The sequence below is a fragment of the Amblyraja radiata genome, chromosome 4 (assembly GCF_010909765.2).
Source record: "Amblyraja radiata isolate CabotCenter1 chromosome 4, sAmbRad1.1.pri, whole genome shotgun sequence".
In the NCBI taxonomy this organism is placed as follows: Eukaryota; Metazoa; Chordata; class Chondrichthyes; order Rajiformes; family Rajidae; genus Amblyraja; species Amblyraja radiata.
In genome coordinates, this window is record NC_045959.1 from 116,997,530 (window position 1) to 117,013,365 (window position 15,836).

Sequence of the window (15,836 nt, forward strand, 5' to 3'; positions counted from 1 at the left end):
TGAGGGTGTGACTAGAGGGCATAAATTTGGAGTGAGAAAGACAACGTTTAAACCAGATGTGCAGGGTGTTTTGTTTACACATAGAGGGTAGTGGGTGCCTGGAACACATTGCTGGGGTGGTGGAGAGGATAAGCGGGTATCTCATTAAAACATATAAGATTGTTAAGGGCTTGGACACGCTAGAGGCAGGAAACATGTTCCCGATGTTGGAGGAGTCCAGAACCAGGGGGCCACAGTTTAAGAATAAGGAGTAAGCCATTTAAGCCGTAAGAACGGAGACAAGGAAACACTTTTTCTCACAGAGTGGTGAGTCTGTGGAATTCTCTGCCTCAGAAGCGGTGGAGGCAGGTTCTCTGGATGCTTTCAAGAGAGAGCTAGATAGGGCTCTTAAAAATAGCGGAGTCAGGGGATATGGGGAGAAGGCAGGAACGGGGTACTGATTGGGGATGATCAGCCATGATCACATTGAATGACGGTGCTGGCTCAAAGGGCCAAATGGCCTACTCCAGCACCTATTGTCTATTGTCGCCTATCCATGTTCTCCAGAGATGTTACCTGACTTGCTGAGTTACTCCAGTACTCTGTGTCTTTTTTTAGTGAATCAGTACCTGCAGTTCCTAGTGACTACGACTATGGATCAGCTGCAAGCTGTAGAGTAATAAGAGTTTTGAGAGCTGACTACACACCGTGTGGCTACTCAGCTGGTAGAAGATACTTCTGATATCAACAGACACAAGACTCAGCACAGCAAGTTGCAATCACCTTCAGCTTCTTACAGGCTAGAGCCGCTGCTCTCCGCTCTGCCTCAGTTTTCCGCCGACCACTTGCGATAAAGGTCATCGGAGTTGGCCACTGCACCTCGAGCCGACAGACCTTCACCGAATTACCATCCGTGGAATATTTCAGATAATCCTGAGGGAACACATTTACATTAGATCTCCATTTATCAGAGCAGATCGCAAATCATATTGTAAACGCAGAAACAAGACTGCTGGAAACGCCAGGAGCACACAAATACACCTCCTCCTTCTTGCAGTGCATGTGGAGAGGATGTTTCCACCAGTAGGAGCATCTAGGACCAGAGGGCACAGCCTCAGAATTAACGCAACGTTTCTTTAGATGGATTCTTGATTAGTACGGGTGTCGGGGGTTATGGGGAAAAGGCAGAATGGGGTTGAGAGGGAGAGATGGATCAGCCATGATTAAATGGCGGAGTAGACTTGATGGGCTGAGTCGCCTAATTCTGCTCCTGTCACTTATGAACTTATCCTCTCGTGGGTTCATGCATGCAATGACATGGGAAGGTGTTGTGTGGCCAGCGAGCGTTTTTACTTGGCACGGACATTATGGCCCAAAGGGCCTGTTCTTGCGCTATATTGCTCCATGAAACTAAACTGGCAGTGCTCGGGTACCAGAATGCGGCTGGGGAAAAGACGATTAAGGTACAAGAAAGAATGGGAGGTGTAGATCGCACTTGAGTCATAGTGTCATACATCACAGGCCTTTGGACCAACTCAAGATGGCCCTTTTGCCTATGTTTGGCCCATTTCCTTCTAAGCATTTTCTATTCCCTATCTTCCCTATCCCGCCTGCAACTGGTCCAAAACGCCGCAGGGCAGCGAGACTCCTGACGGGCACCCGAAAAAGGAACCACATCACCCCGATCCTGGCCTCTCTCCACTGGCTCCCTGTGCGGTTCCGTTTACATTTCAAGACCCTCCTCTATGTCTACAAAGCCCTCAATGGGTTTGCCCCCGCCTACATTCAAAGTCTTCTCACCCACCACTCCACCTCCAGGTCCCTCAGATCGGCCGACTTGGGGCTGCTGAATATCCCACGGTCTAGGCATAAGCTTAGGGGCGACCGCGCCTTTGCGGTTGCAGCTCCTAGACTGTGGAACAGCATCCCCCTTCCCATCAGAACTGCCCCCTCCATCGACTCCTTTAAGTCAAGACTAAAATCTTATCTATACTCCCAAGCCTTTCCTGACGTCCACTGAGTGAGGGCTATATGTATATATGTATGTAGTTTGTTTGTTTATACTATTCTTATAACAAATGTAAAGCACTTTGGCCAACGAGTTGTTTTTTAAATGTGCTATATAAATAAATGTGACTTGACTTGACTATTCATGAGCCTGTCCAAAAGTCCTTTAAACATTGCAATTGTATCTGCCTCCACTGGCAGATTGTGCCATAGACCCACCACCCTGTGTGAAAAAAATGCCCCTCCATTTTATTCCATGCTGTATCTCTAAACTAGTGGAAATTATTCCATTTTACTCACTGTGGTAGTGGAGGAGGTTGTTGCTATCTGTATGACCTTCGACAAGAGGTTCTTGGGCTCAGGGAACTGGGTGAGAGCACTCATTGCAATGGAGTCATCAGGCATGGTCCCTTGCCCTTTTCTGCTGAAAGGTATAGTGTAAAATCAACGTCAGCACTGACCCACACGAGCAGCAGGTACAGGGAGAGAAGCACGCGATCAGACTCTGGTTCTACAGAGCCGTGAATATTGTAAACACCGCATACAAACACAAATCATGTTCTAGAACAATCCTACAGGGTGATGGCAAAATGAGACTTTGTGAAGTCATGGCAGCGGTTCTGATGTAACGATTATGCTGTCACAGAGGGAACTAATATCAAGGGGTGGGGTCCAAGGTCCGTCCCAAGCACCCTGCACAGTCTTTAGAGATATAGCGCAGAAACAGGCCCTTCAGCCCACCAAGTCTACAACGACCAGCGATCACCTCGTGCACTAGCAATACACACTAGGGCAATTTATAAGGTCATATGGTCATAGGTAATAAGGAGCAGAATCAGCCCATTCAGCCCATCAAGTCCACTCCGCCATATCTATCTCATATGGCTGATCTATCTCTCCCTCCTGACACCATTCTCCTGCCTTCTCCCCATAACTCCTGATACCGGTATTATTCAAGAATTTATCCATCTCTGCTTTAAAAATATCCATTGACAGCCTCCACGGTCTTCTGTGGCAAAGAATTCCACAGATTTACCATCCTCTGACATCCTCAGAAACATCCTCTCCACGCCCACTCTATCCAAGCTTTTCACTATTCGGTATGTTTCAATGAGGTCCCCCCTCATTCCTCCAAACTCCAGCGAGTACAGGCCCAGTGTCATCAAACACTCATCATAAGTTAACCCACTCATTCCTGGGATCTTGTAAACCTCCCTGGACTCTCTCCTTCGAACTTCCACGTCCATCTTAAAATATTGTCTCCAACTATAATGGTCTCTGAAGTGGTTGTCACCATGTATCTACTCCCCCCCCCCCCATGGTCGCAAAACCCGCAGACACCGTGTACAGGAACACCTATGCCCCAACTACAAAATTCAACCAATTACAAAAAAAAACCATTACTGCAATTATCAAGAACAGATTTACACAAAGGGCGATGGGTATATGGAACAAGCTGTCAGAGGAGGTAGCTGAGGCAGGGACTATAACCACATTTAAAATACATTTCGGCAGGTACATGGATAAGACAGGTTTAGAGGGACACGGGCCAAACACAAGCAGGTGGGACTAGTGTAGATGGGTCATGCTGGTCGGCATGGGCAAGTTGAGCCGGCTGTATGACTTTATAATTCTAACAGATGGTAGGGGTATTAGACCAGTTACTGCCAGGGAGGAGAGCTGTGCACTGTGTCTTCATAAACCATGGAGCCGCAATGCCCACGTGGGAACTTAAATACAGTCTCTACTCATATCCTCACAATAGAAATCTTTGACACTGACAAATCTCCACATTCCTGTGAAGTATTCATCCAATTACTTTCAAACGTAAGTAGGCCAACAAAAAATAAGATGCGGATGTCACGAAGCTGGGTGGCAGTGTGGGCTGCGATGAGAATGCTATGAGGCTGCAGGGTGACTTGGACAGGTTGGGTGAGTGGGCAGAAGCATGACAGATGCAGTATAATGTGGATATATGTGAGCTTATCCACTTTGGTGGCAAGAAAAAGGCAGATTATTATCTGAATGGTGTCAGGTTGGGAAACGCAGAGGTGCAACTAGACCTGGGTATCCTTGTACATCAGTCACTAAAAGTAAGCATGCAGGTACAGCATGAAAGAAAGCTAATGGTATGTTGGCCTTCATAGCGAGAGGATTTGAGTTTAGGAGCAAGGAGGTCCTACTGCTGTTGTACAGGGTCCTGGTGAAACCGCACCTGGAGTATTGTGTGCAGTTTTGGTCTCCTAATTTGAGGAAGGACATTCTTGCTATTGAAGGAGTGCAGCGTAGGTTCACCAGGTTAATTCCCGGGATAGCGGGACTGACATATGTTGAAAGAATGGATCGACTGGGCTTATATTCACTGGAATTTAGAAGGATGAGAGGATATCTTATAGATATATATAAAATTCTTAAGGGATTGGACAGGCCAGATGCAGGAAAAATGTTCCCGATGTTGGGGGAGTCCAGAACCAGAGGTCACAGTTTAAGAATAAGAGGTTCAGGACTGAGATGATGAAAAAAATTTTCACCCAGAGAGTTGTGACTATGTGGAATTCTCTGCCACAGAAGGCAGTGAAGGCCAATTCACTGGATGTATTCAAGAGAGTTAGATATTGCTCATAGGGCTAATGGAATCAAGAGATATGGGGAAAAAGCAGAAACAGGGTACTGATTCTGGATGATCAGCCATGATCATGTTGAATGGCGGTGCTGGCTCGAAGGGCCGAATGGTCGACTCCTGCACCTATGTTCTATGTTTTTATTCTATACTAGACCAAGTGCAGACCCGTTGGGTCTGCTTCCCCAACGCGCGTTGGCAAGGGGGGGGGGGGGGGGGGGCTGCGGCTCAAAGGGCCGAATGGCCTACTCCTGCACCTACTTTCTATGTTTCTAAATGTAAACAAAATAAAATTGCAATAGAACAAGAAACTGCAGATGCTGATTTGCACAATAGGACACAAAGTCAGCGGGTCAGGCAGCATCTCTGGAGAACACGGATAGGTGACATTTCAGGTCAGATACTCTTTTTCATACTTTGGATGCAGGAATACATAGGCAGGAGGTCCATAGGTTAGCAATGACCTATGTTATTTTCTCTTTGATTTTTCATCAATTCATCAGACATTGTGGATTCACTCAAAGTACACAAGCTTTTCGAGCTGTCTAGTCATTTCATTAGTGTTGAAGGAGAATTACATTTATTCACAATTAAACAGTAAAACAAAGCTGTTTTACGTAGGAAGGAACTGCAGATGCTGGTTTAAACTGAAGATAGACACAAAAAGCATCTCTGGAGAAAAGGAATATGTGACATTTCGGGTCGAGACCCTTCTTCAGGCTGAGAGTCAGGGAAAAGGTAAGCGAGAGATATAGACACTGAATTAGAGAGAAATAGAACAAGTGAATGAAAGATATGCAAAAAAAGTAACAATGATAAAGGAACCAGGCCATTGTTAGCTGTGTGTTAGGTGAGAACGAGTACAGACAATGAGACTCAACAAGACGACTTTGAAGCTGGTACGCCTTGGGTGGGGGAGAGATAGAGAGGGAGGGAATGCAGGGGTTACTTGAAGTTTGAGAAATCAATATTGTAAACTACCCAATAAAAATATGAGGTGCTGTTCCTCCAATTTGCGCTGGGCCTCACTCTGACAATGAAGGAGAGAACGGTCAGTGTGGGAATGGGAACGGGAATTAAAGTGTTTGGCAACGGGGACATCAGGAAGGTCCAGGCGGACTGACCGTAAATAATTTACAGTTATATCCCGGTGACCAGGCTATTATTTGTGTGACCCCTGATCTTCTTGGTGTTAAGAGGACACAGGTTGGGGAGGCAGTCACAAAAGCACAGCTCAGTAAATTTGGTATATAGCAATTTTCTATGTCAATGGTTTAAATGTTTCAGCTGGATGATGGGGTGCTAATCAAGAGACCTGTTTTGTCCTAGTTGTGGGATATACAATCCTCCAGGCAAATGGATGGCTCTCCATAATGCTCTTGATTTGTGCCTTCAAATGTTCGAGGAACAGAATTAGGCCATTCAGCCCTTCAAGTCTACTCCGCCATTCAATCATGGTTGATCTATCATTCCCTATCAACCCCAATTCTCCTCCCTTTGCCCATATCCCCTGACATGCTTAATAATCAGGAACCTGTCAATCGCCACCATAAAAAATATCCACTGACTTGGCCTCCACAGCCATCTGTGGCAATGAATTCCACAGTGCGAGTGTGGCAACCTTCAGGACACAAGGAATGGAGTAAGATCAAGTAGACACACAGAGTCTCTTGTCCCAGAGTAGGGGAATCGAGAATCAGAGGATATAGTATTAAGGTGAAGGGGGAAAGATTTAATAGGAATCTGAGGGGTAACTTTTTCACACAAAGGGTGGTGGGTGTATGGAATGAGCTGCCAGAGGAGGTAGTTGAGGCCGGGACTATCCCAACATTTAAGAAACAGTGAGACAGGTATATGGATAGGACAGGTTTGGAGGGATATGGGCCAAACGCAGGTAGGACTAGTGTAGCTGGGCCATGTTGGTTGGTGTGGGCAAGTTGGGCCGAAGTGCCTTTCCACACTGTATCACTCTATAACTCACTGCAGAAAATCCAGTCTCTTACCCACTCTTGTAACCAAACTATTTAAGGTCCAGTTGAGGTTTTGATCAATAATGACTCCTAGAATGCTGATAGTCAGGCACTCAGCATTGCAAATGCATTGGATATAAAAGGTATGTGATGAGCTTCCTCTCAGAGGCCATTGCCCACCAATCCTCTGGTGCTTTTAACTAGTTCTCTGCTAACATACTAAGTTATTTAAACGTTTTTTTCTCTTTCAGTTTGGATTACATCCTCAAATCTCCACAACAGAAGCTGAATTCAGGACATTCCACCTCAAGGAAAATAGTGCTCCCATTGAAAATATGATTTTCATCTCTTAGTGGTATTTGACCTTCCTCTGAGTAACTGTAGCTAATACAAGTTGTCACCTTTATGGACTCTTCCTCATGGCCCTTACTCTCCCTTTGGAATAGATAGATGGAATTGTGAACGCACAGAGTCTTTTACCCAGGGTAGGGGAATCAAGAGCCAGTGGATGTAGGTTAAGGTTGGAAGGGCTAGATTTAATAGCATCCTGACGAGCACAAAGGGAGTATGGAATGAGCTGCCTAAGGAGATAGTTGAGGCAGGTACAGTAATAGTTAAGACATTTGGACAGGTACATGAATAGGAAAGGTTTCGTGGGATATGGGCTAAATATGGGCAAGTAGGATTGACTTAGATGGGCCATCTGGGTTGGCATGGACAGGTTGCCCGATGGGCCTGTTTCTGTGCTCTGTGCCTGGTCCAACTACTTAAGGTCAAATCGTGAAATATGGCAATTAAATGTGGCGAATGGCATGGAATCAAAAAAGCGACTACAAAACAATCATCCACATCATTCTTGAAACATAATCACAGTGTGATTACTCAGTGGCTCTTCAGGCAGATAACACTCAAATGCAAAAACAGGTTAAAACAACCATCATTATGACCTTGATAAAGGCTTGTCATGGGCTTTGTCTGTGAGTGAGAGGAAGTCTGTACAGTCCATTATTCCTTCTTCCACCATCTTATCCACCTCTTCACTTTCCTCCATCAGACCCACTTGTGGTCGTCCGTCAGCAAACTTTGCCACAAGTTGCTCGTATTCTTGAGCTCGGAAGAGCTGGTTCTTTGGTCCAAGAAGGCCCCATTGCTGTCAAAACACAACCAGAAAGTGCACAGTCTTAAAAACAATTGTGTGCAATTAAAAACATTTATCGTGTGCAGTTCTCGTAGTCATAGTGTGGAAACGGGCCCTTCAGCCCAACTTGGTAACACCGGCCAACATGTCCCAGCTATACTAGTCCCAACTGCCTGTGTTTGGTCCCTATCCCTCCAAACCAGTCCTATCCATGTACCTGTCTAACTGTTTCTTAAACGTCCTTGATGCACCTACTCTGGACAAGAGACTGTCCCTACCCGGTCTATCCCTCTCATGATTTTATACACCTCTATAAGGTCACCCCTCAGCCTCCTGTGCTCCAAGGAAGAGTTCCAGCCTGCTCAACCTCTCCCTAAACATATAAGATCGTGAGGGGCCTTGATCGGGTGGATGCACCGAGGATGTTCCCAATGATCGGGGAAACTAGAACTAGGGGACATAGTTGCAGAATAAGGGGGGGCTCTTTTAAAACTGAGATGAGGAAGAACTTCTTCACCAAGAGGGTGGTTAATTTATGGAATTCACTGCCCCAGGGAGCAGTGGAAGCAGAAACGTTAAATATATTTAAGTCTAGAATAGATGGTTTTTTAGCTGCCGAGGGGATAAGGGGCTACGGGGAGAGGGCAGGGATATGGACCTAGGTATGGTTAGTATAGTGAGACCTGAGTGATCTCCTGGACAAGTGTCGATCGCCTGGATTGGGGTTGGAGAGGAATTTCCCGGATTTTTTTTCCCGAATTGGACCTGGGTTTTTATCCGGTTTTTTGCCTCCCCCAGGAGATCACGCGGTTCTTGGGGTGGAGAGGGGTGATAGCGGTATGAAGGGGAGGGTAGTGTCTTGTGTTCTGTGTCTTGTGTCTACTGTTTGTGGGTAAGTGTGTCTGTTTAGTGTTCAGCCATGAGCGAATGGCGGTGCGGGCTCGACGGACCTGGTGGTCTACTCTCGCACCTACTTTCTATGTTTCTATGTTTCTATGTTTCCCTGCAGCTCAAACCATCTAGTCCTGGCAACATACTCGTAAATCTTCTTTCCTATAACATGGTGCCCAGAACTGAACACAATTGCCCAGATCAGAACACAGTTCTGCTCACCCTATTACAAGAAGTACAGTGCCCTCCTTAATATTTGGGACAAAGACCCATCATTTATTTATTTGCCTCTATACTCCACAATATGAGATTTGTAATAGAAAAAATCACATGTGGTTAAAGTGCACATTGTCAGATTTTAATAAGGGTATTTTTATACATTTACGTTTCACCATATAGAAATTACAGCAGTGTTTATACATAGTCCCCCATTTCAGGGCACCATAATGTTTGGGACACAGCAATGTCATGAAAATGAAAGCAGTCATGTTTTGTATTTTGTTGCATATCCTTTGCATGCAATGACTGCTTGAAGTCTGCGATTCATAGACATCACCAGTGGGTGTCTTCTCTGGAGATGCTCTGCCAGGCCTGTATTGCAGCCATCTTTAGCTTATGCTTGTTTTGGGGGGCAAGTATGCCGGTATGGAAAAATCACTGGAGGGCATAACTTTAAGGGGAAATATTTAAAGGAGATGTGTGGGGTAATTTTGTTTTACAGTGGGTGATGAGTGCTTAGAACACGCTGCCTGGTGTGGTGGTTGAAGCAGATACGATAGTGGCATGTAAAATACTTTTGAATAGATACATGGATATGCAGGGAATGGAGCGATATGGGTGAAGTGCAGGTAGATAAGTGATGTTCTTGGCATCATGTTCTCCAGACATTGTGGTCCAAAGGGCCTATTCTTGTCCTGTACCTGACCCAAAATGTCACCCATTTATTTTCTCCAGAGATGCTGCCTGAACTGCTGAGTTACCTCAGCCTTTTGTGTCTGTCCCCATGAATGAATGCTTGGCATTGATTTTTGACTTTACTGCAGTGCTAAGGAGCCAAATTCACCTATTCACCTCTAGCCCATTGGACTTTGTCTCTGGAACTGATGCGCTACAATGCTGAGAACTATATTCTGCACTCTGTATCTTCCCCTTTGCTCTACCTACCTATTGTACGTGAGTCTGACTTAATTATATTATCTATGTTTAATAAGGAACTGCAGACGCTGGTAAAATCGAAGGTGGATAAAAATGCTGGAGAAACTCAGCGGGTGAGGCAGCATCTCGACCCACAACGTCACCTTTTCCTTCGCTCCATAGATGCTGCCTCACCCGCTGGGTTTCTCCAGCATTTTTATCTACCTTTAATTATATTATAGACAAAAGGTGCAGGGGTAGGCCATTAGGCCCTTCAATGTGATCAATGTGATCTGCCATTCAATGTGATTATTATCTAATCTGTTTGGACAGTATGCAAAATAAAGCTTTTCACTGTACCTCGGTATACGTACAATCATAAACATCATCCTTTCACAGGGATAAGAAAGCAACAAGAAAATTGGTTAGAAATTGCAGCAAAACATCTCACTTTAACTCATCAGGAAGCTTGCTGCAGCTCCTCATCTGAGATACCTACAGATCCAAGGAAGGCAAACTGAAGTATTGTGTCTCTCTGCCCAAACTGTAAGAATTCATTGGATTCAATAAGCAATACAATCATACCTTGAATATTCCACAGGCAACAGCTGCAGCATGCCTCTCTGCTTCAACCTTCTTCGCACCGTATCCCTTTATCACCAGTTTTCTTGGCCAAGATAAGTATAGGAGAGTTTTCTTTGCAAAGAAAGAGAAAGCTGTAAAGTTCCAAAGTAAATCATAGGATCGAGTCACAAATAGCTTGCAAAAGATTCCAGTAGACTGCCTGGCAATGTTATAAAATATTATACGGTCAATATTGCTGAGAACAAACACAGTCCCTGTCCTAACAGCGGTAGAGCTACCGCCTTACAGCACTGGAGACCCGGATTCGATCCCGATTACAAGCGCTTGTCTGTACGGTGTTTGTACGTTCTCCCTGTGACTTGTGGGCTTTCTCCGAGATCGTCAGTTTCCTCCCACACTCCTAAGACGTACAGATATGTAGGTGAACTGGCTTTGTGTAAACGTAAAATTATTCCCAGTGTGTGTAGGGTAGTGTTAGTGTGCGGGGATCATCGGTCGGTGCGGACTTGGTGGGCCAAAGGGCCTGTTTCCGCGCTGTATCTTTAAACTAAACTAATTCTGGGGAGACTCAGATTGCTGTGGGTGGGAAGTTGATAAACATTGGCTCAGCAATGCACTACTTTGATGCACCCTGGGATTACTATTTATCCTTCTTGATATGAACAATTTGACTTTGGTAACCTTAAGTATGATTTCCAATTTTACATCAAATTTAGTACTAAGTTAGTGGTTAGTACTAAGTGCAGTAAGAAAATACTGAATGACAATGATAAATGTGTTTAATGGACAAGATATTGACAAATTATGTTTTTTAATGTAGTTAAATGAGGATTAAGGAGTCAACATATTTAGACATGAGAGATACAATGTGGAAACAGGACCTTCAGCACACCGAGTGTACGACAACCAGCGATTAAACTGTACGTTAGCACTATTCTACACACTAGGGACAGTTTACAGAGAAGGAACAGTAGATGCTGGTTTAAACTGAAGATAGACACAAAATGCTGGACCGCTCAGCGGGACAGGCAGCATCTCTGGAGAGAAAGAATGGGTGACGTTTCGGGTCCCGAAACGTCTCCCATTCCTTCTCTCCAGAGGATACTAATATACAAATATACTGAACCCAGCTAGGAATGAACAGTATTTGCTAATCAGCAAGAGGAATCTTTGCCCATGTTTGACCAAATGCCATGAGACTTCATGGAGTCAATTAGAGAACTTTGAGGTAGACACAAAATGCTGGAGTAACTCAAAGGGACAGGCAGCATCTCTGGAGAGAAGGAATGGGTGACGTTTCGGGTCGAGACCCTTCTTCGGACTGAAGAAGGGTCTCGACCCACCTGTCCCGCTGAGTTACTCCAGCATTTTGTCTACCTTCGATTTAAACCAGAATCTGCAGTTCTTTCCTACATAGAGAACTTCAAGGACTATTTCCTCCTGCCAGCAACTCTGGGGTGTGTCCTGCCGGTGAGCAGGATTGTACACAGGGATCGTAATGGAGAAATCTCGCACATAGATATATTGGGCATCATTTGGCAACTATTTGCCTCTGGTTCTGGACTCCCCCAACATCGGGAACATGTTTCCTGCCTCTAGTGCGTCCAAGCCCTTAACAATCTTATATGGTTCAATGAGATCCTTTCTCAACCTTCTAAACTCCAGAGTGTACAAGCCCAGCTGCTCCATTCTCTCAGCATATGACAGTCCCGCCATCCCTGGAATTAACCTTGTAAACCTACGCTGCACTCCCTCAATAGCAAGAATGTCCTTCCTCAAATTAGGGGACCAAAACTGCACACAATACTCCAGGTGTGGTCTCACTAGGGATCTGTACAACTGCAGAAGGACAGCAAGGACATCAGATAACAGCAGTGTTCCATAACTGATATTTGTGGAACATCACTCCCAATTTCTTCCATAGTGAATAGCTACCCTTACTCTTGCTCTGCTTTCTGCCTTGAAGGCAGCTAGCAATCTACTCTGCCACTTATTTCCTGGCTAGACAGAATATAACACTTGTGATTGTCTGCTATGGTGTACCTTATCAGAAGCCGCCTGAAATCCAAGGCAAATCACATCCACTGCATTGACAATGTCAACTCTCACTGTTGCTTGTTTAAAAAAAATTCAGAAAAGTTCAGACAAGATTTTCCCTTTTGAAATCCATGCTGATTATTCTTTTTGTTCATTCATATACATATGGGATGTGGACATAGCTGAATGCTAATAACTGCTCTTTTGGCTCACATATGAAGAACCGTAAAAATGGAGAGACAAGGAACTCCAGATGCTGGTTGATATATAAAAGGACAGAAGGTGCTGGAGTAACTCAGTGGGTCAGGTACCACTGGAGAACATGTTGTAGGTGACAATTTAGGTCGAGACCCAAAACATCTGTTACGAAGAACAGTAATTTGGGGAAAGCCTCATGTCAGCATCTGTGGAACAGTGACCAGAAGGATCTCAGACTCTCAAAGGAGATACATAATTGAATGAGGTCGTACAACGGTTCAACAGCTCGCACTTGTGCTTCACAACTCCATCCAGATCCCCCAGTGCTAATATAGATTCCACTTTCTCCCTGTGACCACATGGGTTTCTCCACACTCATTCCCACATCCAAGAATGGCCTACTCCTGCACCTCTGGTGTATTGTCTAAGACATGCTGGCAGCTTAACTATTCTTCCCTTCGCCCCACCCATCCCCCCCCCCCCCTTCCACCTATATACCTTCCTCCAGTTGCACATTTCAAGCCTTAGCACTTCTTATTTGACTTTTTTGTCTCCTTTTCATCTCTAGCCATTGTCCACCCATCTGCCAATCAAACTTCCCCTCGCCTGTATCAATAGACAATAGATGCAGGAGTAGGCCATTCGAGCCAGCACCATCTACTTCCAGCTTTCTCCCCTCTAAACCAGTCTGAAGAAGGGATCAGACCTCGTCACCTATTCATATTCTCCAGAGATGCTGCCTGACCTGCCAAAGTTATTCCAGCACTTTATGTTCAATGCAAGATTCCAGCTTCTGCAGTTCCTTGTGTTTACTGTAAATTACTCCTGATATGGTGGGTGTAGAGGGTGGAGTAGACGGGCAGAAACAAAATAGGTTACGGGAAAAGTTAGAAGGGGGAATGCATATATTCAACGGGCTGAATGGCTGCCTTATATGTCGTAATGAAATATTTAAAAATAAGAAATACAACTGATAGACCAAACAGTGCCAGAGAACCACGTTCGATCCTGACCTTGGGTGATGTGTCTGTGTGGAGTTTGCACGTTCTCCCTGTGACCACGTGGGTTTACTCCGGGTGCGCCAGTTTCCCCCCACATCCTAAAAATGGCAGATTTGTAAATTAACTGGCCTCTAGTGTGTAAGGAGTGGATGCAAAAGGGGGATAACATAGAACCAGTGTGAATGGGTTAGCATGGACTTGAGGGGCTGAAGAACCTATATCCACGCTGTAATTCTCTAAACAAGTACTCACGGTAATTTGCCTCTGCTAAACAACACCCCTGAAGGTGCAAACATCAACTTAATGCAAACCCAAGCAAGAGTAACACAGACCTATGTATTGCATGCCCAGTAACCCAGGTATCAATGATGTAGGAAGGAACTGAAGATGCTGGTTTAAACCAAAGATAGACACAAAATGCTGGAGTAACTCAGCGGGACAGGCAGCATCACTGGAAAGAAGGAATGGATGATATTTCGGGTCGAGACCCTTCCTCAGACTCCCAGGTATCAATGATATGGATGCAGAGCTGGATGTGTGGAATCAAGGGGCATCCGAAGATCCTACCCAGAGATCGACAAAATATAATTTAGATTTTTATTTTTTATTTTATTTAACCTTTATTTAACCAGAAGTCTCATTGAGATTAAAAATCTCTTTTACAAGAGAGTCCTGGCCAAGACAGGCAGCAGCACAGTTCCACAGTTACAGACAATAATTTAAAAACAACAGAGACCATATAAATAGAGTCACAGTCAGAACATCATCAAACAAAGCATGTACAGACAGAAGAGCCCGCTTCAACATCATTAAGAAGGGATTTAAATGGAAATAAAGATGGAAGAAACCCTTACTTTAGTAGGTCCTTGGAACGATTTGTAGACAATGCGATCTTTCACATCAGAAAGTTTCAGAGCTCGTTGCATAACCTGAGTCAGCAGGTCTTTAGGCTGTGGAAACTCTTGGAGTAGAGTCTGTAAATCTGAACAACAAATTAAACTCAATGTTAGCATTCATCATCAAGATCTCAAACCTAAAGCCTGGGACTGGGGGGCAGCACAGGGAGGGCATGTGGGTGGAAGGGTCAACTTCTTAGAAACAGAAAAATAGGTGCAGGAGGCCCTTCGACCCTTCGACCAAGCACTGCAATTCAATATGATCATGGCTGATCATCTAAAATCAGTACCCCGCTCCTGCTTTTTCTCCATATCACTTGATTCCTTCAGCCCAAAGAGCTAAATCTAACACTCTTTTTCTTCCTTTTCCCGTAATGTTTACAGGGATTCAAATCAATAACCTCTTGGTCATTATGCAAATTGTGACCATACCCTTTGAGGGCGGCACAGTGACGCAGCGGTAGAGTTGCTGCACCAGAGACCTGGGTTCGATCCTGACCGGGTGCTGTCTTTACGGAGCTGTATGTTCTACCTGTGACCGCGTAGATTTTCTCCGGGTGCTCTAGTTTCCTCCCGCACCCCAAAGACCTAATCCAAATAATCCTAATCTAACTAGTCTAGCTAATTTAAACTAACCAAATGAAACTAAGAAACTAGATTATTTAAACTATCCAAACGATCTACACTAAACTACCTAAATTAATCTAACTAAATGAAACAAACTAAATTAAATTAACTAAACTAATGAACTGAAACAAACTAAACTAAATTAAACTATCTAAACGATCCACACTAAACAGAAACAAACTAAATTAAACTAACTAAATAGATCTAACTAAATTAAACAAACTAAACCAGCACTTAAACTAACTAAATTAGGCAATAGACAATAGGTGCAGGAGTAGGCCATTCGGCCCTTCGAGCCAGCACCGCCATTCAATATGATCATGGCTGATCATCCACAATCAGTATCCCATTCCTGCCTTCTCCCCATACACCTTGACTCCGCTATCTTTAAGAGCTCTATGTAACACTCTTTTGAAAGCATCCAGAGTATCGGCCTCCAGTGCCTTCTGAGGCAGAGAATTCCACAGATTCATAATTCTCTGGGTGAAAAAGTATTTCCTCATCTCCGTTCTAAATGTGTTCTTAAACTTCTGGACTCCCCCAACATCGGGAACATGTTTCCTGTAGCGTATACAATCCCTGTTGCCACGCAACGCCTTCTGGAGTGCAAGCGGTGAATGTCAGGTAAGCACCTACTATGGCTGCCAGTACAGTGGGCCCGTCTTCTGTCCCAGCATCCGGACTCCACGCTGACTGATTCCATATTCACGGACCCCGGGCCGTCTGTCCCGCGCAGCAGGGGAGGGAGGGGTG

The 15,836-nt window shown here is 44.7% G+C and overlaps 1 protein-coding gene across 4 annotated transcripts in view; it reads right to left on the reverse strand.

Annotated features, from left to right (window-relative positions):
* dhx30 (DExH-box helicase 30) overlaps positions 1-15,836 on the reverse strand; it is a 63,141-nt gene that overhangs the window by 42,156 nt on the left and 5,149 nt on the right. For 2 of the 4 annotated variants that reach the window (XR_004411824.1, XM_033020325.1), the window contains exons 2-6: positions 14,415-14,542; positions 10,325-10,435; positions 7,524-7,726; positions 2,287-2,410; positions 763-912 (exon numbers count right to left, since the gene is read on the reverse strand). Coding sequence is in view for 3 of the 4 variants with exons in the window: in XM_033020325.1 (XP_032876216.1) it covers positions 763-912; positions 2,287-2,410; positions 7,524-7,726; positions 10,325-10,435; positions 14,415-14,542 (716 nt within the window). In the remaining variant the exon portion in view is untranslated. Of the gene's footprint in view, positions 1-762; positions 913-2,286; positions 2,411-7,523; positions 7,727-10,324; positions 10,456-14,414; positions 14,543-15,836 lie in introns of those variants that run through there. The other 2 variants (XM_033020326.1, XM_033020328.1) reach the window with 2 other exon arrangements.